This window comes from Lacerta agilis, chromosome 3, assembly GCF_009819535.1.
Source record: "Lacerta agilis isolate rLacAgi1 chromosome 3, rLacAgi1.pri, whole genome shotgun sequence".
NCBI classification, from domain to species: domain Eukaryota; kingdom Metazoa; phylum Chordata; class Lepidosauria; order Squamata; family Lacertidae; genus Lacerta; species Lacerta agilis.
The window spans coordinates 63,201,915-63,228,037 of NC_046314.1; the positions used below are offsets into that span (position 1 = coordinate 63,201,915).

The 26,123-nt window shown below is 40.7% G+C and overlaps 1 protein-coding gene across 3 annotated transcripts in view; it reads left to right on the forward strand.

Moving 5' to 3' along the window:
• The window catches only part of PLEKHG1 (pleckstrin homology and RhoGEF domain containing G1), a 99,918-nt gene that overhangs the window by 18,191 nt on the left and 55,604 nt on the right, over nucleotides 1-26,123 (forward strand). For 2 of the 3 annotated variants that reach the window (XM_033143987.1, XM_033143986.1), the window contains exon 2: nucleotides 6,803-6,877. In XM_033143987.1, the coding sequence (XP_032999878.1) occupies nucleotides 6,829-6,877 (49 nt within the window). In that variant the 5' untranslated portion in view covers nucleotides 6,803-6,828. Of the gene's footprint in view, nucleotides 1-6,802; nucleotides 6,878-25,737; nucleotides 25,897-26,123 lie in introns of those variants that run through there. The other variant, XM_033143988.1, reaches the window with a different exon arrangement.

Consider the following 26,123-nt stretch of genomic DNA (forward strand, 5'->3'; position numbering starts at 1 on the left):
GTACAAAAGTCAGAGTGGTTTTATTCCTGAGACATATTACATCTGTTGACCATTTGTGTGGAAAACTACACCAAAGTGTTCTACAGACATTATTGCAGCAGAGAGCTGTGGTACCTAACTGGACTTTGAAGATTTGTGACCACAAATTTCTAAACTGACAGCTGTTGTGAATCAGCTGGTGTTCATGCACATAGTAAATACAACAACCATTCACAATTGCATGGAAGATGACAAACGCCATGGCCAGGATATATGCTCATACCTGTGTTCAGTAGCGGAGAAAGGTGGGGGCGGTTGGGGTGATCCGCCCCAAGTGCTATCCCTGAGGGGGGTGACATCACCACAGGCAGTGCCCCCCTGGAACACATGCCACTGCCAGTGCACCCTCCTGGGACGCCTGACAGTGGTGGCAGCACCCCCCCCCGCAGGCAGCTAACCCCGCCCCCACGGGCCGCTCTGGGTGCTGGAGCTGCTCTGCCTCTGCCTACATTGTGCCATCTAATGACTTGGGCCATATTTTCTGATACATTTTAGGAGGATTATAGAATTGTTGAATTGTAGAGTTGAAAGGGACCACCAGGGTCATCTAGTCCAACCCCCTGCAATGCAGGAATCTTTTGCCCAATGTGGGGCTTGAACCCACAACCCTGAGATTAGGAGTCTCATGTTTTGCATATTCTAATTGGCCCCCTCTGAATTATTTAGTAAATTTCCTCAAACTTGATGTGAACTTCAATACACCATCTTGACTTTGCACTGGGAACTTTGAAAAGCATATGCAGATGCTCCTTATGTAAGTTGTGCCTATAAATATATGCCCCTGGGCTCACTTGTACCATAAGGAGTGCAAAATATTTGTTAAATAATTTTAATATGTGAACTGAAAGATAGCAAAAACTTTAAGTTTATTTTGCCTTTAAAAATGAAAATCTGAAATATTATAATTGTTGCATTTAATGGGTTTGAAATGAGCACATTCACATTTTTCTTTTGCTTGCCAAGTTTAGGAAATGGATCTTGCTTTTATCTTAGCAGATGATTAAAGACTTCTACATAGGATAAGCTTGGGAAAATGACAGCTTTTGGCTGAATGGCTACCTTCCACATTATAGTTCATCACTGTGGCTCTTAGCAATCTGCAGATTCAGCAGAAAGGCACCCGCAAGCCACAGTTGCAATGGAGACTGAACTCTGTACATTACAACAGTCTATTTTGCTATGTTCCCTCTAACGCATGTTGGTATGGATGGAAGCATGGGCTCTGACCAAGTCTTGTGGAGTGAACAGTTTTTTTTTTCTCTAGACCTGCAAAGCTATAAACTGTCTGCACAAGTAAAAACATCACCACCATCATAATATAGATAGGACACCAGGAAATGGACAATTACATTATATTCATATTGTGCATGTTGCTAGAAAGTATACTGGGTTCTTTTGCTATTCACTAGTCTGTGAGAAATTCTGAATGAAGTGAGGCCTTTCCTTATTTGTGTTTTCTGGCAACATAATGTGTTCCCACCTCTTGGGTTATAGTGTATGTTAGTGTGTGGTATTCCCCTCACCCAACTGGTTCCTTGGCTCAAGACTGCTGTTCCTGATGACCTAGTTTTAGCTCTACACATGAGTCATCATCTTTAAACGGGACCTACCCTGAAGTGCGCTGGCAGGAGTACATGGATTGTTTATTAATACAGTACATATTGCATTACATAATGTGTTCATAGCCCATTGCTGTGTTATATGTAACTTTGTTCAGTTAGTCATGGTTAGAAGTATTGCAGTCAAAGAACTTTTACTAGACTACATTTGCCCTGTGTTTTTGTATAGCACTTGAGAAAAAAAATATCTCTGAGTGCCCATGAGCTGGCAAAGGCCTAAGTACGATACAGGTCCTTTAAAAATGCATCATTTCTTGGTAATGAGGAAAGGTTTACAGAATTTTGCAGCATGTGGGGCTTTAGAAGTTGCCACTAAAGGAAGACTGGCTAATGGACATAAATGCAACAATCCATTTCAAATGATTCATGAAAGTGCCTGCTTGCCTTTCCTAACTGTCTGTGGGTGACAAATGTACTCAGTACTGATGAGCTGGCTTCCAACTGGCCGTGTTGATACCAGCCTAAAAAGGTTTTTTTGGCAGTTGACTCTTGCTGTGCACATGTCCAACCTCAATTTTAGGCTCACTATTTTTCTTTAAAATGTTTAGAAAAAAGAAGCTGGTTCTAAATTGGCCACTTAAAATGCGGACTGCTTTGCCATTTAATAATATGTTCAGATTTGGTAAAGAAAGGTTGGGCAGGTGGTTGGCTGCCAGACAGTGTACTCATGCAGTGTACTCAAGAAGGTCCACTCATGCTTATGTTTAAGTGAATTAGTGTATATGCAAATAAACACAGGTAGTGGTTGTTGTTTTTAAAACACACAAACACACCCAGAGAACCAGCATTTCTGAGTAGCTTGCTGTTTGTATGTGTTCTCTAGTCCTTTTTTTTTTTAACCAGAAACCTGCAGGGTTTCCCTTCTAAGAGGACTGTTTCTTGTAACGATTTGGTTCGAAAGCTGACATGTGCCAGCCAGTGAAGGTGCACAGGAGTCTTCTTACTATTTTGAATATGCTGGTATAGGGCACTGTGACCTTTCTGGCATCTATCCCCTAAACTCTTTTTGCCCAATAGGCATGACTCATTCTATTCTTTGTATAATGTGGAAGCGCACCAGTAACAAAAGTCTGTCTGTCTGTCAGGCCTTGTTTGATTTGCTTTCATTTTATCAGTATCTGCGCAATTATACTGCAGAGAATAGCAGAGGGCATTGTTTCTTGAAATGCCTTCTGACTGACACAGGCAGAGCTGGGAATTGTGGTGAGATCAGATTGAACCAAGCCTTACCTCTACTTTCTTATTTAACAATGTGAGGCTGTATTGTGCAGGGTGAGGGGTGTTTTGGTCCTCCAAATGTTGTTGGACTCCAATCACCATCTGCTTTAGTCAGCATGGTCATTGGTTGGGGGGATGATGGAAGTTGGGGGTCTAAAAACATCTGGAGGGCCTAGGTAACTTACTGGTTTCAATGTATGGATTGTTCATAACAGCATCTTCCAGGATGCATTTCATATTTCTACCTATAGATGTGCTCCTGGACTGAATGCTATAAGTTCGGCAAACTGAAATTAAACTTTCTGCTTTGGTTCAAATAAAATAGGTTGCACTGAACATACATTGTTTGGTAGCACATTAAGTAACCTTGGAAGATTATTAAAAGGCTATTTATGCTGACTTCATTGGAATAACAAAAGTGTTAACTGCCTTAGGTTGTTAGGTAGAATTAATGAGTCAGCAGCATTGCCACATTACAATGTTACAGTGATTTAAATAGACTTTTGCTCATGCATAACCATAAGGAATGCCAAGCCAAACATTACCCTATTTCCTCGTTCTCTCCTTGCCAATGCAAATTATAGTTGTAAAATTTTGCCCTTGTGTAAAGTTCAGTTGTTTGTGTGCTGCAGGTCTTAAATTGTCTTCAGAGTGAGTGTTTTTCTGTGTATCAGCATCTCTCAGTAAGCTCCCTTGTATTTAATGTGAGAACTTAAATTGAAACAGCCACTGGAATGGGTCAGGCTGGCTAAATATTCATATCTTATGCATTTGGACTGCCCACATAATTATTTTTCATGCACTTACATTGGAAACTGTGGAATATCTTTTCCTCCTAAGTGTAGAAAAGCAGTCTGGGAAAGAGTTATATTAATCAGAGTGACCCCCAGGGAAAAGGGCTTAGAACTTTTCCCGTTATATTTTGTAGAATCCGTTATCTGCTTAGAAAAAAAGGAAAAAACTATCAAAATACTATTGTACTTGTCTGCTATGTAATGGTTTGTTTTGCCCTGTCTCTGCAGCCCTTACAGCAGGTGTGTCTCACCTGTGGCCCTGCAGGTTTCCTGGGCATGAACTCCCATCGCGCCTGACTTTTAGCCATGCTGGTTGATGGGAGTCCACCCCTGCTTTACTGTGTGTGTTTGTCTGTTTGTGTGTTCAACAGGCATGTTTTGTTTAAACATTTCTCATGATGAAATCTGTAGAAAAATTCAAAGGTGCCTGCAATCTATTTTTTCTGGCAGTTTTCTCATCCTTTGATTCCTTTTGTTTTGCCTTACTGAACATGATGTGTGATCAGGACTCCCTCTAGTGACAAAGGCTATGTGACTTCATAGGCAGCTTGTCGATAACCACTCTACAAATCTGCATGTGACATGATGAACTCAGGTTTGATTTGGATATTTGTTCATTTTTGTATATGCTAATCATGGTCCCTACTAATTCTTTGTGTGTTCATGATAATGGAGGATTCTTTTCTTAACCAGTCAAAGAAGCCGTTTCCATAATTGTTGGGTGAACAAAATGCAAATTAAGTCTGTATCAGCATTGAACTTCTAATGATTCCTCATTCATCTTCAAGTTCATTCTCTTGCATGTGTTTCCACCCCCCTCTCTGTAGACTTTTGGGACCTTAAGCTTAAGGACCACAATAGTTGGGGGGAATAAGCAATTCACATTCCACTGTTATTGTTTTAATATTTATATTTTCTGCCCTTTAAAATTTAGCACAGCAAAGCAGTATAGCATTCAAAAAGTCACAGTTCCATTACACAACCTGCAGTGTAAAACGAACATTAGAAATCAGGACAGAAGTGCTAGCATTATAACCAGCAAAACTAATGCAACAACGCAGGCCCGAAGTGTTTCTAGCCAATAAGATATTAACTAGCACAGCTCATTCTTGTGGTAGCATACAAGCAGGGAAGGTTTTTAATAAATCACTTCAGTTCTGTTGTGTCTGAGTGCTTCTTGTAACATGATGCTTTCATGGCCAAGTAGTGTACTGTTAGCAAAGAAAGATTAATTGAAGTTTGAGTAAATTGCTACTTGACATTGTTTTCACATCTCTCTAAAATTAGTCATGGAAGCTGGCAAGGGTGAAGATGATGTTCTAAGGTTTCATGATACTTAATAGGCCACTTAAAAAAAAACCAACATACTCATTCGGCTTTTCCCATTCTACAGCTAAAAGTCCAAAACGATCACTTACCGTACAATGCTATGTGTCTCATTTTGTTCTGTAGGGCTTATTCCCAGAAATGTGTGCAAATAGCAACCTTTCTCTGTGGTTTGGTTGATGAAGCAAGTATTAATCCATTTTAAGTAATTGAAGTTATGAAATATTTCTAGTTGGTTGGGGCTGGGGTGAGGTTTCGTTACTAGCTTGAAGATACCAATTACGTCCTTGTATCAGAGGCAAAACTCTTATGGGTGACTGTCCACTTACAGAAGGAATCTTATCAGTGGAACAGAGAAAAAGGTAATTTTCACTAGTGCAGCACCCTGCTCCCCCCTTAAATGGACTGTGCTTGGGTTGCAGTTGTATGGGCAGTATGAAGACCAGAAAGCTGAAGTTGAATCCCATTAAGGTTGAGACTCAGTGAGCAGGTGATTCTCTTGTCTCAGGTTTCACTGTCTCTGAGCGAGGAGGTGCGTAACTTTGATGTGCTCCAGCTATGCTACTTGAGGACCAGGTGGCCTTGGTGGCTCAGAGTGCCTTTTACTAGCTTCGGGTGGTTCCCAGACAGGGATCCTTAAATGAGGATGGCTAATCTGTGGAGCTCCTGTAGTTCTTGGGACTCCAACTCCCACCAGTCCCAGCCACCATGGCCAGTGGTCAGGCCCTGGGCTGGTGCTGGGACTGGTCAGGGATGATGGGAGTTGTAGTCAGACAGTATCTGGAGGCCTCAGGTTCCCTATTCCTGCTTTAAGAAGAAGAAGAAGAAGAGTTTGGATTTGATATCCCGCTTTTCACTACCCGAAGGAGTCTCAAAGCGGCTAACATTCTCCTTTCCCTTCCTCCCCCACAACAAACACTCTGTGAGGTGAGTGGGGCTGAGAGACTTCAGAGAAGTGTGACTAGACCAAGGTCACCCAGCAGCTGCATATGGAGGAGTGGAGACGCGAACCCGGTTCCCCAGATAACGAGTCTACCGCTCTTAACCATTACACCACACTGGCTCTCTTTAAACATTTAAAGGAAATGTTTTCCCAAACTGTTGGTACTTTGTTGTTGTTGTTCAGTCGTTCAGTTGTGTCTGACTCTTCATGACCCCATGGACCAGAGCACGCCAGGCACGCCTATCCTTCACTGCCTCTCGCAGTTTGGCCAAAGTCATGTTAGTAGCTTCGAGAACACTGTCCAACCATCTCATCCTCTGTCGTCCCCTTCTCCTTGTGCCCTCCATCTTTCCCAATATCAGGGTCTTTTCTAGGGAGTCTTCTCTTCTCATGAGGTGGCCAAAGTACTGGAGCCTCAACTTCAGGATCTGTCCTTCTAGTGAGCACTCAGGGCTGATTTCTTTAAGAATGGAGAGGTTTGATCTTCTTGCAGTCCATGGGACTCTCAAGAGTCTCCTCCAGCACCATAATTCAAAAGCATCAATTCTTTGGCGATCAGCCTTCTTTATGGTCCAGCTCTCACTTCCATACATTACTACTGGGAAAACTATAGCTTTAACTATACGGACCTTTGTCGGCAAGGTAATGTCGGCTTGGTACTTTACTCAAGCTCAAAGACACATGATAGGGTCAGTGAATTCTTTGTGCTCACATATATTAATTTGTTAGCATTGTTTGCCCTTTTGCTGAAGTGTTTTATAGGACGTGTGTGAATTAGCTTGTAACAGTATCCTGAACTTATAGAAAAGTGTTCCCCTATTGGCTTTGGTATGAGAACAGTTTTCTTTCTTTATGTCCCTCAGGTTTCACTGAATTGGTCTCGGCTGAGATGCCAGATAAAACACCAGAGGGTAAAGAAACCTTATCCAGGAATGAAGGTTGGTATTGTTTTTCTCTTGAGAAAACTCGTTCTTTCATTTTCTCAGAATACATATTGTAGGAAATATAATATCAATCCTTTTTTTGTGAAGGTATCTTCTCAAATGTAGTGTTTCTCCCCTTCCCTGCTTATTTTAGGCATGATTATGTAAAAAATGTTTCATTTCTGAAAAGTTAGTTTGTGGTGAGGGAAAGTGAGAGAGATGATTCAAACAATGTTTGGGTGGCTAGCGACATGTTAGGTTCCTGTCTTTATGGGTGTGGGTGGGTGGGTGGGTGGTATTTGGTGACTTGGTAAGTTTTTATGTGTGACAGCCAATGTTGGGTAAGTACAGTGGTACCTCAGAAGTCGAATGGAATCCGTTACGGAAGTCTGTTTGACTTCCAAAACGTTCGGAAACCAAGGTGCGGCTTCCAATTGGCTGAAGGAAACTGCGGAAGCTGCGTCGGATGTTCAGGTTCCAAAGAACGTTCACACACCGGAACACTCACTTCCAGGTTTGCGGCATTCAGGAGCCAAAATGTTCAAGTCACAAGGCATTCGTCAACCGAGGTATGACTGTATGAGTCCACTTGCACAGCAAAATTAAACTGACTGCGTAATCTTGTAGGTATTGGCTTGGAAGTAAGTCCTGTTGACTTCTATAGTGGCTACAGGATTGCAGCCAGAATAATAATAAAGTCACTTGATGATACATCAAGTAGTGATACTTCAACATTCACTTCAGATCCGTCTTTTGTAAAACTGAACCCAATAAATAGCCAAAGCAAAGTAAGGCCTAAGCTCTGCATTTTCCATGTTAATCTGGAGTTTGTTGTTTTGCTTCCTGATTTTGGGGGATGGTAAAGATAATTAGAACATAATAAGAGCCTGCTGGTTCAGGCTAATGGCCCATCTAGTCCTGCATCCTGTTCTCACAGTCGCCAACCAGAAGCCTATGGGAAACCCTCAAGCAGGATCTCAGTAAAAGAACACTCTCGCCTTCTGTGGTTTCCACAACCAGTGTTCAGAAGCATTACTACTGCCAACCATGACTAGTAGTAATGACTTGACCAGCCAGTCCATCTTTTTCCTCAATAAGGCAGTCTGCCCTAGAGTGATATTAACCATTCCCTTGGGTGTTTTATAGCTACTGATGTGCTGTATTGACATTTGTAGGAGCCTGGCAAAGTGTTATCCATTAACCTAAGCTAATTGTTATCTGGTAATGTCAGTCATCTGTTTGGGGTTCTGTGCTGCTATCACTTATCCTTTTCTGAAGAAAGTCAAACAAGGAATTGATTGTGTTTCTGATTTTTATTGCCCTGCGGACTTTGTCCTTCATGTGAAGTTATAGCTTAGAACTCCGGACAGTGCTTCAAAAATAGAAGAGGATGCTGTTATGATGAGGGAAGAGTCTATAAAAGCTATTTTTTGTACTCTCTAGAAAAATGAGCAGTGAAGCTTCTTTCTCTTGCAGTGCAAGTTGCTTTAATGACATGTGTTGATATTTAATATTTCAGTGTAGAAACTCATCAATATGCAGTTCGTTTCCTTGCCTGCTGAATATTGTAAATTCACTAGTTGCTAGGAATTAGCCTGAAAGCAGCCAGTATTTTCCACAGTGTTGGTTTGCTTATCTTGTGTGCTGCTACAGGTTGTAGGATTTAATGAACTTCTTGGTTTGTTTCAATGTCCCATCAGCCTCAGCCAGCTTCTTCCAACATAGGTGTGCATAGAAGTGTAGCTCCAATTGTCTTTTAATGTTGTAACCTGCTTTCGGACATTAGGGTGATTTATTTATTTATTTATTTATTTATTTATTATTTTATAGCAAGGAGAAGACAGTAGCACTTAGCATATGTGTATTGGCACACTTTCCTAAAGTTTAAACAAAGCAAGGTTAGGCATTGCAGCTCTACCATGTCAAAATGCTACCAGCTGCCACTGCATACGCATGTAAACAAACAATAAACAGAAGTGAACGAAAGAAAGAAAATAGAGTCTTGTGATTACTTTACTAAAAATTGGCAGATAGTTTGTTCATCTTCTCTCCCACCCAAGCCCTTTTGGTCAACAAAAATTACCTATGAATGTTGTGGTCTACTTTCATTCACCAAAGCAATGGTGTTTCGTGTTTGTGTTTGTGTGTGCACATGAGGAATATATGAAAACATTATTGAGAGATATAAATACACAAACAGTTTATTTGTGTGTTTCTTAATCACAGCCATGAAACCTACTCTCTAGTGAACAACTATTATGCTAGTCCCTGTTAGGATATTCGTACAGACCGAGCTGCAAAAGCAGTAGCGGGGCTGGTATGATGTGTGTTTTTCCCATGAGAAAGCCAGCTGTCTTATCTGCTTTCTCAACCATGTGATGTTACTGTATATCTTTACTTTCACTTTCACTTCTGGCTCAAGAGAGAGATGTTGAACATGTTTTAATGCACAGCTCTGCCTTACTGAGCTGGCAAGCAGAGACATACTCTGCATCTAACTACAATAAATAGTTTAGCCTAATTAATGGCTTGTGTGTTGTTCTTCCTGCTGGGGAACAATCACATATGAATGTGCCACCGGACTCTTGTAGCCGGGAATGTGCACAAAGGTTGTGTTCCTGTTTTGGGCAGTCTCACAACTTGTCCTGGGCGGGACATATCCTAACAGCCCCTAGTGACAGTTACAGGTAGGTAGCCGTGTTAGTCTGCCATAGTCGAAACAAAATAAAAAAATTCTTTCCAGTAGCACCTTAGAGACCAACTGAGTTTGTTTTACTGGAAAGAATTTTTTTATTTTGTTTAGCCCCTAGTGAAACAGAGAAGTGTGTTAGAACCGCAAGAGTAGATTGTTATGCAGATCGTTAGCCCAGATTGTTCCTAATGTAGTTCCAGTGTTTCTATTCAGTGATATTTTCCTTTTTAAAATTGTTGGTGTCTTTGCGTATGAATGAGAATCAGAACAATCTGAAATAACCTCTGTATATATCTGTCACAAACATCCTGGTGGGCATTAATCCTCATATCAGAAACTTGACCTTCATATATAAAAATCTATGAAGGCTAGAGCCTTTTAAAAAAACAGAAGCTTGTGGGCTGCATACAAAAACCTTGGGTTTAGGAAGGAATTACTTCCCACTCTGAAGTTAAAGCTGTATGTTTGCACCTGTAGTGCAAAGGTTATGGAAAATTTGGTTACCAAGGTAATTTGGGTAGTATAAGGTTGGCACAAAATCGAAAATGCTATGGAATGGAAATCCAATTCTAAGCTGCTACCTATTATCAATTTATGACATAGCTTTTACAAGGAAACCTTTTTGCAGCTTGACCCTCTTTTTAGCTTCTCTTTGAGTAGCAGGCTCTATTACAGCAGGAAATCCTGACCTGCTTTCCTGGTATGGTTTGTCACCAGGCTGTTTCCTTCGCAGCTGGCTAGTTTGTGGGATGTAGTAACCTAACAAGGCATTTGTATTCTCCTGGTGAGCCAGATAAGTTTTTCACATTATTTTGAAGACTGCTTCCCCTAGATTTTGCAGGGCATCTGGATAAACCATCATTTTTAGCATCTCTTCCTGGACAGCTGTAGGAGACAAATTTATCCAGACTCTGTATTCCTTTTTTTAAAATCTTCCTTTGTGTGTGCATCCAAATAAAAAGGCTTGGTTCATGATAATTTATAACACAAAGAGATTGCTGTAAATGGAGAATAAAATTCTTATGTAGATAAAAAAGAGGTCATGTTTTAAACTAATAATAATTCAAATGACAATGCAGAGGATAGTAAATGTGTATGTTTGATGATAACTTCTGCCTTCTCTATTGCTTCTGTTGAATTATGTCTATACAGGCTGAGCCAGATGTCTGTACACTGTAAGGAGTAGTAGATTAAGTTGTCACAGCATCTAACATATTTCCATTTCCCCCCCGAGTGGGTTGTAATGGGACACTCTGGACCACCGGAGTAGCTAATCTTCCCTGCTCAGCAGGATCCTTTGACATGAGTAATATTACTACAACCCTCCACGCCATCCTCTGAATACAAAAAAAATTCTAAGTCACTCTGGGGGGGGGGCGACTCCTCCTCTACTTTTGATCATGACACACTGTTAAAAATTGTAGCTCAGGTATGGCTTATATATTCCATTTTGATCTCCTTGGTGCAAGAGACCTCTTGTGATACTTCCATAGAAATTCTATCCCACTAGGGTGGCTTACTAAAATTCAGAATCAACAGTATCATAAAATATAATAAAAGGCATTGATAAACCATGATTATTTATAGCAGATACTTGAGTAAACGCGTATCTAAATAATAATGTCTTTCCCTACTGCCAAAAGACAGCCTGAGAGGGGACATCCACACTTCATGCAGCAAATGTCCCACAATATGGATGCAGCCATTAAAACGGCTACATAGCACAGAAGGAACTCTCCAGATATTAGGGAACAAGCAGGATGGTATGGGTGATCATTCAGCTATCCTGGACTGAAGGTAATTGCCAAAGTTTTGAGTTGTGTCTGGAAAAAATGGCAGTGGGCACAAAGGTTGCAGGTGTAACATGGTCCTATAGATGAGCTTGCTGCTGCATTCTGGATCAAGTGTGTCTTCTAAAGATTTTTCTAAAGTTGCCCCATATAGAGCACATGGCACTAATCTGATCTTGATTTTACTCAGGCTCCCTTTCTTCTTAATTGTAGCCAGGTCTGACTTTCTTGCAACTGGCCACTTTTGCTACCAGGTCATCCAGATAGAAAACTGAGTCTAGGAACACTTTCAAACTGTGAACCTGATTTTTCAAGATGTGTTTGTGTGTGTGCATTCTCATCCAAACCAGGCAGAATTCTTGTTCCAAAGCCATCTCCCTTCTGATCGGGAGCATGTGTGTCTTGTTTGGATTAATCTTCGGTTTCTTAGTGCTCATCCAGCTGATTAATGCCTCCAGGTTCCAGTTCAGAACCTCAACAGCTTCCTTTGTATTAGGTTGAAAAGTTTAAAAGTGCTTCACATCACCTGCATATAGATGACAATGAACTTGAACACCTTGAATGATTCTTCCCATTCAATGCAAAAGATGTTAAATAACATGGGCCAGAATCTGTCAGGTTTTAAATATGAATGGTGAAGGCAGAGAGACAGACATCTTTAGCAACTATTCTCTAAATCTGGGCCTCTCTTTCCCTGCAGGTTGCCAGAGTTCAAGCTCAGAGTTGAAACTTGGGTCTCCAGATGTTTTTGGACTACAATTCCCATCATCCATGACCACTGGTCCTGCTAGCTAGGGATGATGGGAGTTGTGGTTCAGAAACAGCTAGAGACCCAAGTTTGGGAAACACAGCTCGAGCACCTTCTAGGGCTGATGTAAAACTTAGTTTTGTTGAAGTGAGTGCATAATGGCCTCTTGCTCCTGGAACACTGTCATAACATTTCCAGAGTCCAGATATCAGGGAGAGAGGCCTCCAGAAATTTATTACTATTGTTGCTATTACTTCCAGGGCAGGTAAGTGAGCAGCTGGGAGGGAACTGGTCAGGGAGAGAGGGTTCCTTCTCTGGATAAGTTAAACAATCTACACTGAAGAACAACTCATGAGGCAGTCATAAGCATTGCAAGTTGTTGTTTTTTTCAAATCTGAAAAGTATTGGCTTTGGTGCTGTTACCCCTCCTTTTGTCTGCTTGTAGTAATTACTCCCACTATACGGTAATTGTAGAGAGCTCATTTTCAAGCTAATCCATATACATTGCTTAACAAGAGGCATTTGGGCTGCTATCTTAAAGCCACCGTTCAAAACTCCCATTGTTCTAGGCACGTTTTGCGACAAGGAATTTCATTAGCACAAGCCATTTCTGAGCTCTGGGCACAGTACTGCACCTAAGATTTCAGATTAAAACTGCAGAGTGGAAGGAAAGGAGGACCTTTTTCTGCCTCCCCACTTCCAGCCACTCTCTGAAGACTGAAGAAGAGACCCTCTTTTAAGAATATTAGTGGGGCGGGCAGGGGAAGCATGGCTTTGGTTTTTTGTTTCTTTGTTGTTTTTTTGCAGTCCTCAGATAAGGACTAGACCGGGGGTCAGCAACCTGCGGCTCCAGAGCCGCATGCGGCTCTCTGACAGGTCTCCTGCGGCTCTGGCATGCCCCCTTTCAATGCCCTTTCAATAATAATTAAATGGTTATCGGCAAAAAAAAGGGCCAAAAAAACCATGAATAATCCGCATCAACGTTGAACAGCTGGGCGGTCTTTCTCAGCCCTCTCGGGGTTCCCGAGAACAGACCCAAGATTGATGTCCACCTTGACCACTCCCAGAGAGAGGAAGCGACTTCTTCACACCAATAAGCGTGTGGGGAGGGCTGAGCTTTTACCACCTCGGCGTGCCAATTGGCAGGACAGATCGCCCGCCTTGGCGCATAGGCTCGGAGCCGGGGCCTTACCGCCGAGGTAGCCACTGAGGATGAAGGCGGGAGGCGGGCACGGGAGAGCGACGCTTCGTCCGGCCAATGAGCCGCAGGGATGCCTGTTCCTGTTTGAGGGGAACGTGCCAATGAGGGTGGCGTTAGGGCGGGGAGAAGAAGGAGCTGGGCTTTGCGAGTTATCGAGAGAGAGAGAGAGAGAAAAGAGTCGGGATAATAAAGGCGGCTGGAGGTGGTGCCGCCGATTGGAGCGGCCCCTGTTCTGAGCGGCCCCTGTCGGGCGGAATCCTTTTCAAAGAGGCCGCGCGGAGGGCGGAGCAGGCGGGCCAGGCGTCGCTGTGACGGGAGGGCGGTGATGGTCGCTGACAGGATGAAGTAGAGCTGCTTTGGGGTGGCGGCGGCGAAAACATCCAGGCTGCTTCTGAAACCTCCGCCAACCAGTGCTTCGCCAGCGCTCGCTGCGGGCGGTGTACATGCTCAACGACGGCCCCAAGGGCGGCTCGGGGGCCTGGAGCCCCGAGGCCGGCACGCTGCAGTGCCTGGCGCGATTCCCCCCCCCCTCAAACCTGTTTTTTGCTTTTTGGCTTTTTGCCTTGCTCTCCCACCCCCCCTCTTTTTCTTCCTCCCCTCCTTTTTTAATCCAAGGGGAGAAATCCCATTTTTAAAACAAACAAACGAAAAACAAACAAACACCCCCCACAGCTGCTGCAGCCACTCTATTTGAATTTTTATTATTACCCTTTTCTCCCTCTATCCCCCCTTTTTCTTTTCTCTTCCCCTTTTGTTTTTGTTTTCAAAAAAAGGAAAAAGAAGAAAAAGATTTCCCCCCTTTATTTTTATTTTTTAAACTACTACATATTTTTAATAGATATCCTCCCCACCCCACCCCACCCCCAATTTATATTTTTCCACCCTACTTTTCCATTCCCACCCCCCTTTTTCTTTCTTTATTAGTTCGCTTGCCAACCTATCTTAGAGGGGGAAGCCCTCTCTCCCACCCACCACACCCCCCCAAAAAACAACTTTGAGCTGAACCCCCCAAAACGGGGGTAGATCACTGCTGAAAGTAGATCACAGTTTCTTGGGTGTTGGCCACCCCTGGTATAAGACATGTAACTAGAATAAAAATTTTAAAAAACCAAGCAAATAATTGTAATAACTACTGTAATAAAGCACTGCTATAATTATATATAATTTCCCTAAAATTTTGGTTTCATTCGCCTTTCCGTGCTGAAATGTCACAACCTGAACGACCATGGCTCTCCCCCCCCCCCCCAGTTTTGATCCTGGGTACGCCCCTGAGTCAATGCAAAAAAGTAAGAACTTATTCTTGTTGTTTTTACTAATTATACTTTGCATTGGCTCCTATATGTTATTTATTATTATTGCATTAAGGTAAGAAACAATATATGCAGCGTTATATTTGTTTTAAATGTCGCAATGGTTTTGCGGCTCCCAGTTGTTGTTTTTTCCTTTGGAAACGGGTCCAAGTGGCTCTTTGTGTCTTAAAGGTTGCAGACCCCTGGACTAGACCATGTGAAAAATGAATATAAGATTTTAGCTGCAGTTCATTCATTTTCAGCTTTGTATCCTTGTTATAAAAAAGTGGGCCTAGACATTCCATCGTTTCACCCATAACCTAGGCCTAAGGTGCCATTTAGCACCTTAAGCTTTCCTATCTCAGTTTCCAGCACAGCTTAGAATATTTGTGAAAGTAAAAAAGACTGTGTGATAAACAAGTTGAATGTGAAAACCTTGTGGCAGGTATTTTTGGGTTCACCTGTCTTTGAATGTGCTACAGTTGAAGGAATATCAAAATTATATCGTGTTTGGTGCACCCTAGATTGAACCAATTTTTAATTTAAGTATTTGTAAATATAATACAAAACAAATATTTACCCGGTTTACATCATGAAGTCTTGCTGGTTATGCCCTGATGTATGAAAACAAGAGTTGGGCCCTAACCCTTCAAATCTGCTCAAGAAAGTGAGTTGGCTGAAAGCAGAAAGTAACACCATCTTCCGTAGGTTTGTTGCCAAGTTGGATTACTTGCCATGCATTTGAAGTCCTGAGGAGAATATTAATGACTTTGTTAAAATGGATCTTTAAAAACACAATGGTTACCATGAGGCCCGGTTGGCTGGTGTCCAGCTGGAGTTCAGCATTCCAGTCAGCTGTGATCTAATACTCCTTTTAATCATGCCTGTAAAATTTGAATAGCCTATGAGTTTTAAGGTGTGTGTAACTTTATCACACACACACACACACAAACACACGTGTGTGTGTGTTATATAATCTCTGTTGGATGGATGGTGGGACTGAAATATTCAGTGTTCTGAAAAATGTCTTTAAAATCCCAAACAACATACACCATAAATCATAGTTTGTAATATATAAGCACATTTGGGGTCTATTAACAAAATGTTGCATTGTGGAGAGGTCTCCTGTACAAAGTTTCAGTCATCCATGCCTTTTTCCAGGATACTCCTTCCCCTCTTCCCTCCCCCTGGATATTCATTTCGCCTTTCCAGCAGTCTGGCACAGGCAGTATTTGACAGCCACTAATTGTGCTAGGGATGTATTCAGACACAAGCCTATTTGCGTGAGTTTTCCGTGAAAGTTAACCCTTCCTTCTCTTGAGCTCAGTTAAAATCCCTCCCCATGCTAGACTGAAGTGCTGTTGGTGGTTAAGTATTGAGAGAAGTTGCCTGATTTGCTTTATTTTTGGCCTCAAACATAATACAATTTTTATTTTATTTTAAATAGCTGCATGAAAATCCACTCTCTCACCTGCTAACCAGATCTATTCTTTTGTTCTTATTGTAAGAATCATATAATTGTAGTGCTGGAATTAACCCTAAAGACTATCTAGTCCCTTGCAATGCAGGAATGTGCAGCTGTCCTGGGAATCGAACCTACAACCTTGGTGTTATCAGCACCATGCTCCCACCAACTGAGCTGTCCAGTATAAATATTAAATAAGGAAAGAGTTTTTAAAGGGGCTTGTTGGCAAATACTTACTGCGATCTAGAGTACATTAATATATTTGGAGTTTTATGTACCAGTTGTATTGGGTGCTTGCCTGTAATTTATAGATGATAATGTTTCTTGGTAGGAGGCATGAATCCTTAAATCACTTTGGTATCACATGCTGATATCAATGCCAGCACACGGGTTTGGCGAATGGATTATTGCTTGTGAAAGGTACTAAATACATGTCAGATGATACATATGTCAAAGTGCAGTGCTAAATACCTTTTTCTAAAAATAGGCGTGAATTTACTATGTTGTTTACCCTTCTTAGCAGCAATTTGGATTTGTATATAGGTGGCTAAAAATAGCTGTCACTGATGAAAGCTTCCACGTGTTGTAGATTCTGACTCTCCTCACATGTTTACAGAATTCCTAGGCAGAAGGCACCTCTGAAAAAAATATTGTGTGACTAGTCTGTAAATGATGTGATAATCTGATTACTACATATGCTGATGGCTTGTTTGTTTTTGTTGTGGACATGGGGAGGGAAGCGAAATACCAACAATAGCATTGTTCTCTTCATTAAACAGCCTTCCATGAACAACTTTTGTAATGTGCGATGCAGCCCTGAGAGTTTCATGTACAATGGAACCTTGGGTTAAGAACTTAATTCATTCTGGAGGTCCGATCTTAACCTGAAACTGTTCTTAAACCTGAGGTACCACTTTAGCTAATGGGGCCTCCTGCTGCCGCCGCCATGTGATTTCTGTTCTCATCCTGAAACAAAGTTCTTAACCCGAGATACTATTTCTGGGTTAGCTGAGTCTGTAACCTGAAGCGTCTGTAACCCGAGGTACCACTGTATTGCCGTTAGCTGCCAATTGTTATTCTAAAGATAACCAAATAGATCTGACATTGAACAAATTATTGGAGGCTAAGCATTTTATAAGTTCCCTTAAACAAATCTAAATAACTCGGCTCATGTGTTTTCACCTGTTACACATCATGCGTGATTTGGAAATTTGTTATGCAGTTCTGTTGTTTGGAAGTCTTTGCTCCAAATAAAGATTTTTGCTGGATAAAATTGCTACCATGTGAAGGTGTTTTTAAAGACAGTTTATTTTGACATCTAGTCAATTCTACCATAGAGAACAATTTTAAAATTGTTGGATGTCCCACTTTCCTCATTGCCAAGTTTTATATATATACACATGTTTGTAGGGTTTATTTATTTTCCATTCTGCTTTATTTCTGAGTGGAAAATGTAATGAAAACAAAATGGAAAAGAACTATATACAAAGTCAAAACAAAATTAAAAAATTAAAAAATCCTTCCAGTAGCACCTTAGAGACCAACTAAGTTTGTTCTTGGTATGAACTTTCGTGTGCATGTGTTTTGACTATGGCAGACCAACACAGCTACCTACCTGTAACTATATACAAAGTGTAGTTAGCTGCTCAAATAAACATTTGTGTTCATGCAACACAGTGATTGGCTCTTTTTGGAAGGTTTATCGGAATCCTTTAACTTTTAGCCCAGGGGTATGGAAGCTGCTGCCCTCAGGCCAAAAAGGGCTTTGCTATTGTGTATTCGATGGCGTCTCCTTTCCTCTGCAAAAACTACTAAATTAAAATCAAAGCAGAGGTGAAAGTGTCTCAGCAAAGAGGCAGATCTACATTCCTCACATAATGGGGGCGGGGAGTCTATGCATTTTGCAATTGCTGTGCTGTTTTTCAGTATGCAATTGAATGCAAATTTTGAAGCTTTGGATAGCTTTAACACAGGGTTTGAGGTTCAGCTTGTGCATTATTGGTGTTTGCATTCCTATGCTGAGATTACTGAGTTCATTTTGCGTGGTCAGGACAGATAAAAGTGCTTTTTGTTTTAAAAACATCAGATAAATAAATAACAGAAGTTGAAACTTCACTGGATTTACTAACAGTTACAAGTAGGTAGCCGTGTTGGTCTGCCATAGTCAAAACAAAATACTGGAAGGATTTTTTATTTATTTTTTTGGATTTACTAAGAATTAAATACATTCGTACCTTGGAAGTCAAACAGCTTAGTTCCTGAACATTTTGGATCCCAAACGTTGCAAACCTGGAAGTGACTGTTCTGGTTTGTGAACTATTTTTGGAAGCCAAACATCTGATGGGGCTTCTGAGAGGCTGCAGGAACTTTCTGCAGCCAATCAGAAGCCATGCTTTGGCTTTCAAAGTCGACTTCCAAGGTACAACTGTATATGCTTCTATTTCCCCCTTCCCAACTTTTTTTCACTGAAAAACAAAAACAAAAACCGGGAAAATGTTGTTTTCATATTACCTCATTGGAACACAATAATTGCCTTAAAAACAACAACTAAGGATTCTTTTAAAATAACAGCAACAATAGCCTTCAGTAGCCTTTTAGTGTCCATATCCTGTAACATGGTGAAATTTAATATTACTGGAAAAAGCCTTTGGTGTCTGCCAAAATACTAATTTAGCCCCTTTTTGACAAAGGAAGAAGGAATGTTGTAACATCTTTCCTTGTATTAAAAGAAAAACTTTTCAGAAGAAATCTCAAGTGTGTTTTAAATCAATTCTGTCTTTCTCAATTTGAAGTCAAGTGGTAACGTTTGAACTTGTTTCATTCCCTTAGCTATACACATAGTAGTTAAATGAATAAATGCCAATTGCTCTGGAAAGAAGACCCCATAAAGCCTGATAAACCCTAAATTTAGAGAGATTACTAGAAGGAAATGGTTGTGTTAAGCTTCACTTTTTTTAATTGGCTCCCTGTGGTTTGAATTAGCTTAAAAGGGGGAGATTGTTGTGTGCTGACAAAGTAGGAAGGCAGCCAGCTTTGATGTTTTATAAGCAATAAAATATTAATAGAAAAGCATATGTTCTTTCTGTGAGATTGGTCAAACAACTTAACTCTTATTTCTTCAGCAAATCAGGCTTGGGAAGTACAGTTGCTATTATGTTAAATTTCAAATTTAAGGTGAACTGGCAAGCTGATATAGCAAACCATAGAGGTGGGAATCTCAGAAAATCTCCTTGCTGGGTTTTCCCCTCCCCCCCTAAAAAGAGCTTCAAGGTACATCCAGTGTTTTCTTTAAGTAATTGACAATTGTAAGACTTAAAATTTACTAGCTTTTTCTTAAAACAACAACAACAACAACAACAACAACAACAACAACAACAACAACAACAACAACAACAACAACAACAACAAATTGTAGTCCTTTTAACTTGGGCTTTCGGTTTGTGTGTGTAGGGAATATGTATTCCATTGGTGCAGTTTACTATTGGGATGAGTAGAGTTCTTTTTCTGCCAAACTATATTTGCAGCTCAATTCTCATACCTCTTGAGGGAGAATGAGGAAAATAAAGTAGGTGGTGGCATACCAGTTGTGTTGCTGTTAAGACGTAGAATAATAGAATAATGCAGAAATCAGATCCTGTACCCATAGTATTAACTAGTTCGTATTTATGTGAAGCTCTCTTTTTTGTAGTAAGGTGTGAACTGGGTCTTATAGAAGAAAAACCATGATGGGAGGTGCTGTATATAGAGAGCACCTAAGATTCATATCCCCCCCCCTTCTTGTGTACGCATTTCCATTGTGGTACATATAGTTGGTTGCCAATAACATGACAACTTTTCTTGGTGCCATGTTACTCATACCCTCCAATTGCCCCTATTTTCCAGGGAAAATCCTGGAAGTATGAAAGCTACCCCAGCTTCTGATCTGATCCCAAAATGTCCCTATTTTTCTGTGACTGTGACACACTGGCTCTGAGAAGCAGGCAGAGAGCAGGGACACCCTGGGCGGGAAGAAAGGACAAGTCTTTACGTACTTACACACACACACACACACACACACACACACACACAGAGAGAGAGAGAGAGAGACTGCTTTTTTCTAAAAATAAAAAAAGTTTAGGAGTACTCTCATTTTCCTACTCATACTGAAATATGAGGCCAAACTTAGATTCACAAAATGTTTAGGGGTATGCCTCGTCGTCGTCCCCCAGAAGAAACTTGCCCCTTCCTAAAATTTGTTTATTGGTTTGTGTTTTTCTTTTGGCAAATCTAGCAATGAATAACATAAAATAAAATCAGGGTTAAGGGGTTTTCAGGATCATGAAGGGTGTTGGTGCTGTGATCCATTGGTGTAGTGGTGGTGGAAATGCTCTGGTTGAGGGACAAAAAATGAGGGGTCAAGGAGGGTCAGTTTGGGAGGGGAGTGAGAAATGTCCCTATTTTCATCTGAGGAATGTTTTGGAAGGTATATGTTACTGGGCTCAACAATGTATTTATCCTAAATAATGCAGAGGTGTGCCTTAACAGCTGCATACACATATCAGGCATAGACAGCTTCCTGAGACTGGGAGGTGAATGGGATTCTCCCCATGAGACCAGTATTATTGAAGGCTAGGTCCCTCAGTCCAGATCCCCTGGACATAAGTATGTATCTATGTTTAAGTTGGCATTAACTGCTATGATCCAACTTTTATCTAAAAGATTGGGACCAGTCCAAGGGTGAAGTAATAGTTCAGATTAGAGATGACTGGGAGGCTTCAAGATGGGTCTTCGTTGCTTATTTCAATATTTGTGACTCAAGGGAAGTATTAGTACGTGTGAACTGGAGGTACTAAATCAAACCTGATAACTGTTCTTTGGAAATCTTCATCTTTTGTTACTTTTAGTTCCTATGGAGACAACACAAACAAAAATATTAGCATCTGCTTTCATGTATAACTTGAGGTATAAAGTTCAACTTCTTTTGCTGCATCTTGACTATGCAAGTTGATGCTTATTTTTCAATTGAACTTGCAAATTCTGGCAAGTTTCCTTTATTCTGGAGGCATTTAATTATTGTGTTTGGCGGACTGACTTTGATACATGGAATAAACTAGAATTCCAGTTCAAAGATTCAGAGCTAGAGGTATTTTAGCCATCTGCCAAAAAGCAAAATTATTTGCTGCTTTTTATTTCAGCCTTGGGAAATACAATTGTTACAAATATTCATTTAGGGTATTGGTTTCAGTTGTAATAGATATTGCAAGAGTTCTGGCTCTTTTAAAACTCAGACATTGTGCATCGCATCCTGGTTCCTTTGAAATTTAATATTTAAAAGTTAAATGGATATTCTGAAGCCTTAGTGAAGAATTTTTACTTAGTCTTATTGCTTGCCGAGGGTGGCTGAAAATGAAAATGGCATAACAATGTGTAAAACAGGGGTCAGCAACCCTTTTCAGCTGTGGGCCGGTCCACCGTCCCTCAGACCTTGTGGTGGGCCGGACTATATTTTGAAAAAAATTATGAACGAATTCCTATGCCCCACAAATAACCCAGAGATGCATTTTAAATAAAAGGACACATTCTACTCATGTAAAATCATGCTGATTCCCGGACCGTCCGCGGGCTGGATTGAGAAGGCGATTGAGCCGCATCCTGGCCCTGGGCCTTAGGTTGCCTACCCCTGGTGTAAAACATATCCCCCATTTTTCTTCCAAGGAGCTCAAAGTGATATACAGTACAACCTCTACTTACAATCATAATCGGTTCTGGAGGCCTGTCCGCTGGGTGAAACTGGACGCTAGTAGAGGTGCCATTGTGCGTGTGCGTATTCGGCAGCAGCACGCTTCTGTGCATGCATAGACGATGATGGTGTTGAGTGGTTACAGTTTAAGGTTCATTACTGTTCCACAGAAATATCTCTTTAAAAGAAAGAAGGAAATGAACTGACCTAGTTTTGCAGCTGTGAGGCAGTACAGCAGGTGATGTTAAGTTTATATTGATTTAAGGCGTATCAGCAATCGGATACAGTATATAAGGAGGTCTGCGTACCTCTCTCAGTACCCTGGGTGGTGGGTCACTGGATGGGTCATGTTTCTGTAACGTTCTTATAGTTAATGTAACTTCTGTTATTTTTCTTTAATTAAAACAACTCCTAATTATACTTTGCAGTCTCCTCAGAATGCCTTTTGTTGTGCAGTTACTCAGTTTGAAATACGCCAACAGATGGATGCTTCTGTGCATGTGTGAATCGTGGCAAACCCAGTGTTTACTTCCAAGTTGCAGTCGCAACTTTGAATGTGCGGGTGTAAGTCGAGGTTCCACTGTACATGGTTCCTCACTTCCCCAGTTTTGTCCTCACAACAACCCTGAAGTAGGTACATCTAAGACAGCGACTCCCTAAGAACATAAGAAGACCCTGCTGGATTAGGTCAGTGGACCATCTTGTCCAGCATCCTGTTCTCACAGTGGCCAACCAGTGCACAAGAGCACTCTCCCCTCTCATGATTTCCAGAAACTGGCATTCAGAAGCAAACCGCCTCCTACCGCGGAGGCAAAGCATAGCTATCATACCTAGTACTCATTGATGATCAGTGGGCAGCATACAGGGTCAAAAGGTTGTTGCACATCTTATTTTAATGAATTGAGATATGATTAGCTGAACATGGCCATTCAATAGTCCAGGGGTGGGACACTTTTGGGGCTCCAGATGTTACATACCAGCTCTCATCAGCTTCAGCCAACATGACCAAGAGTAGGAGCTGGTGGGAGTTGTTGTTCATCAACATCTGGAAAATTACATGCTCCCACCCCTGTAACAAGTAACGGTAAGGCTTGTCTTTTTGGTGATAGTTGTGTGCTTAGGATGGCTATGAAGGCTCCCCAAAGCCTTCTTATGTTAAGGAAATGGTGCTATCATCAAGACCAGGCATCTTTTTTGAGGTCACATCAAGGTTTAAGAAAGGCTCCTGTGACAAGTCATTGAGGAAACCCTGCTGGTAATGGCTTTGCATCTGATTTATTTTCCTTTAATTCAAATTGCATCTTGCATTCACAAGATTGGACAAAGATTACGCTGAACAGTAAAAGAAAGTATGAAGATAGACTATTTGCCTTTGTTTTGTTCTGATAATACACTTATCCATCAGTTTAGGTAATGGATTGAAAATTTGAAAGAATAAGTAAACGATAGTTTTAAATCAGCTAAAGTGATAGCTGAATGGCAGTGTGTTGTGTTCCACCTGTTCAGACTAAAGAACCTGAATCTATGGTATGAATCAAAATAGGACCAGTCATATCAATCTCCTAATTGAGTATTTTAAAGAATTGTCTGGTGTCACTCCTCAAACAACAATCCCTCCTGGACTGGATTTGTCATTAATCTTTTATCACAATGTAGCATGTAATGATGCAATATATTTTTATTCGCCAAGGAGCTTCCTCCTGACCTCAGCTTGAAGTTAGTTGGTATTTTCAAGTATCATGCCTATTTATTATACCACCCAAATAGCACTGAGTAGAGCTGTTCTGTGTGCTTACTTTTTACATTTAAGGCCATGCAAAGTTCAAGTTAAAATAATTACTGAATATATTTGAGAACTGGGGAAATAAAAATGTGATGGTCTTAACATTCCAGCACAGGATTGTTCTGGGACATCCACATGATTCTTATCTAAAGTCATCACTTTTTTCTTTCTCAACAAAATAGCCCTGAATGTAATATCCAAACATTTCTCTCTCTTTTGGTTACTTTTGTAATAATTCTATCGAATATGTTTAGCCTAAACACTGGTGGCTTATTTAGTTTGAATACAAAAAAAGTTTATTTTGTGATTAAAGAAAATAGCATCCCACCCTTCTCTTCATGGTTTAAGTACACTATTGTGACACTTGCTAAGCGTGGTTAAAACTCAAGTTTGAGGGTATAGTTTTAGAGAATCCTATTCCTCTCTATACAGCACACACACACACACACACACCATTTGAATGGCAATGCCGATCAACTTAAGGGGGCAGCCCCCTCAAATATTTTATGGGGGGAATGGGACCTAAGTCCATAGGAGTTGGAAAATATACTATCTGGTTGTCACAAGTTTTTTGGGCCCCCTGGGCAGATTTGGAATTCTGAGATTGCAACATGCGCAGCAGTCACGAAACAAAACGTTTTAGACTAAAATTCCCCTCAGCCCCAGCAACATTTGGAGCGCACCAGGCTGGGCAAGGCTGACTTACTCTAACACTCCATAAAATAATAATAATAATAATAATTCCTTCCAGTAGCACCTTAGAGACCAACTAAGTTTGTTCTTGGTATGAGGTTTGTGTGCATTTACACTTCTTCAGATAACTCTGAACTCTCTAAAAAGTTACCATTGACTTTGGGTTTTTTTGCCACCTAAAGGCAACTACAGTATTTATCTCCCCACTTTTCCAGCAAATGTAACAAGCAAAAGAACTTTAAAATATACTTGTGTCTTATGACCAGTTTCCTGAAACTTGGAAACTTTCTTCAAGTCTCAGTGCTGAACTTTAGATTTCTTCTATACACAAGAAATTTGTGTTTTACAAGACTTTTTTGTTTGTTTGTTTTTTACTCACATGACATATAGAACATTAAATCACAGCATTTTAATGTTGGAAACTAACCTAAACTCACATTTCCTAAAACCTTCTACAGAATTCTTTCAGTGTGACAGCAGTTAAAAGTTAATAGGGAAATTACACAGATAATTCTTCCAAGAAGAATAAAGCTGAGTATCTTAAAATATAGATAGAGCTAAGCAATGAAAATGCACGACTGTAAAACATATGAAAGGAAAGCTGTTCCACTGTGATTTATATTGTAAAACCATATATTTATTAGGTTTGTGTCTTTCCTTGTTAAGGGAAAGGGGACTCATTTTATTAGCACAGCATACCTTATTTACATTGTGTGTATAAAGGACTGTGGTTTATGTCAGACTGAAACAAGTGGTTGTCCATAAATTGCAATGTATGTAAAATATAAAGATTTCTTTGATGGTTGATGCTGTTGATCTTTGATTATGGAACTTTCCCTTGGTCAGTTCCTGAAACAGTCAGGAGAAATGCCTGAGAAAATACGTTTCTTTAGCTTTATTATCTTAATTCTCTTCCCCTGTTTTACCCATGTTGCTGCTGGTGAGAGCATATTTGATATGTGTGTGTGTGTGTGTGTGTGTGTGGTTTTATTTTTAAGAGTAGCCCACATGTTCAAACCTTGACAGAATGCTCAGGTCATAATATTTACTATATTAGAGCTGGGCTAAGTGATTCGTCACATAGACCTCCTTACATTTCCTTTTTAGAGTTTGCATTGAAAGACTGGCGATGGGATGAGGGTTCTTGCTCTTTCTTATTGTAAAGAACGAGAGTGCTGCAGAGCTGCAGGCTTAGAAGAATTTTCCCGGCAGGCTCTTCCCCCCCTTTTAAGCTTTCCACTACTTTTTGAGGCCTGCAGTGATGGCTGGTTGCCAGCAGTGGTATCAAAAACTGCAGCTTTAAAAATCAAAACCGGAGGGTGGCTCTTAGCCACTTGTTAATCTTGTGTTGAACACCTTTCAGTGAATAGCCATTTAGGCTGGTTCTTTCAGAGAATTCATTAGCGATCCCGTGGGTGCGCTCTCTCTCTCTCTCTCTCTCTCTCTCTCTTCGGTATGTGAATGTGGTGTTGTTTGTTTTTGCCTCACTTTGCAGATGCATTTCTAGGCAGCTGCATCTCTATGTATAAAATGCCCAAGAGCAGCTTTAAGCCAATTTGCAGAATGAACAATTGATTTAATGGAGTGTGGGTAGGTTTACCCATCCAGCCCTGTGAAAAATGAGCTTGTTTGTTGCAGAGGAAGCATCTGTAGGGTAAGCAATTCTTTTCTTGTACTTCCTTTGATTCTTGTTAACTCTCCTCTGTGTCTGTTTTCTCCTCTTATGCATCTTTACACGTACTGTATTGCATTCTTATAACTGTGTGTCTTAAGCACGTTTGAAAGGATTTTGCTCAAAAATGAATATAACTGCGTTTTGTGAGCTTCAGCTTTTATGCCTTTTCATAGCCTGCTTTCTTGTGATTGCCAAAAGACTTCAGT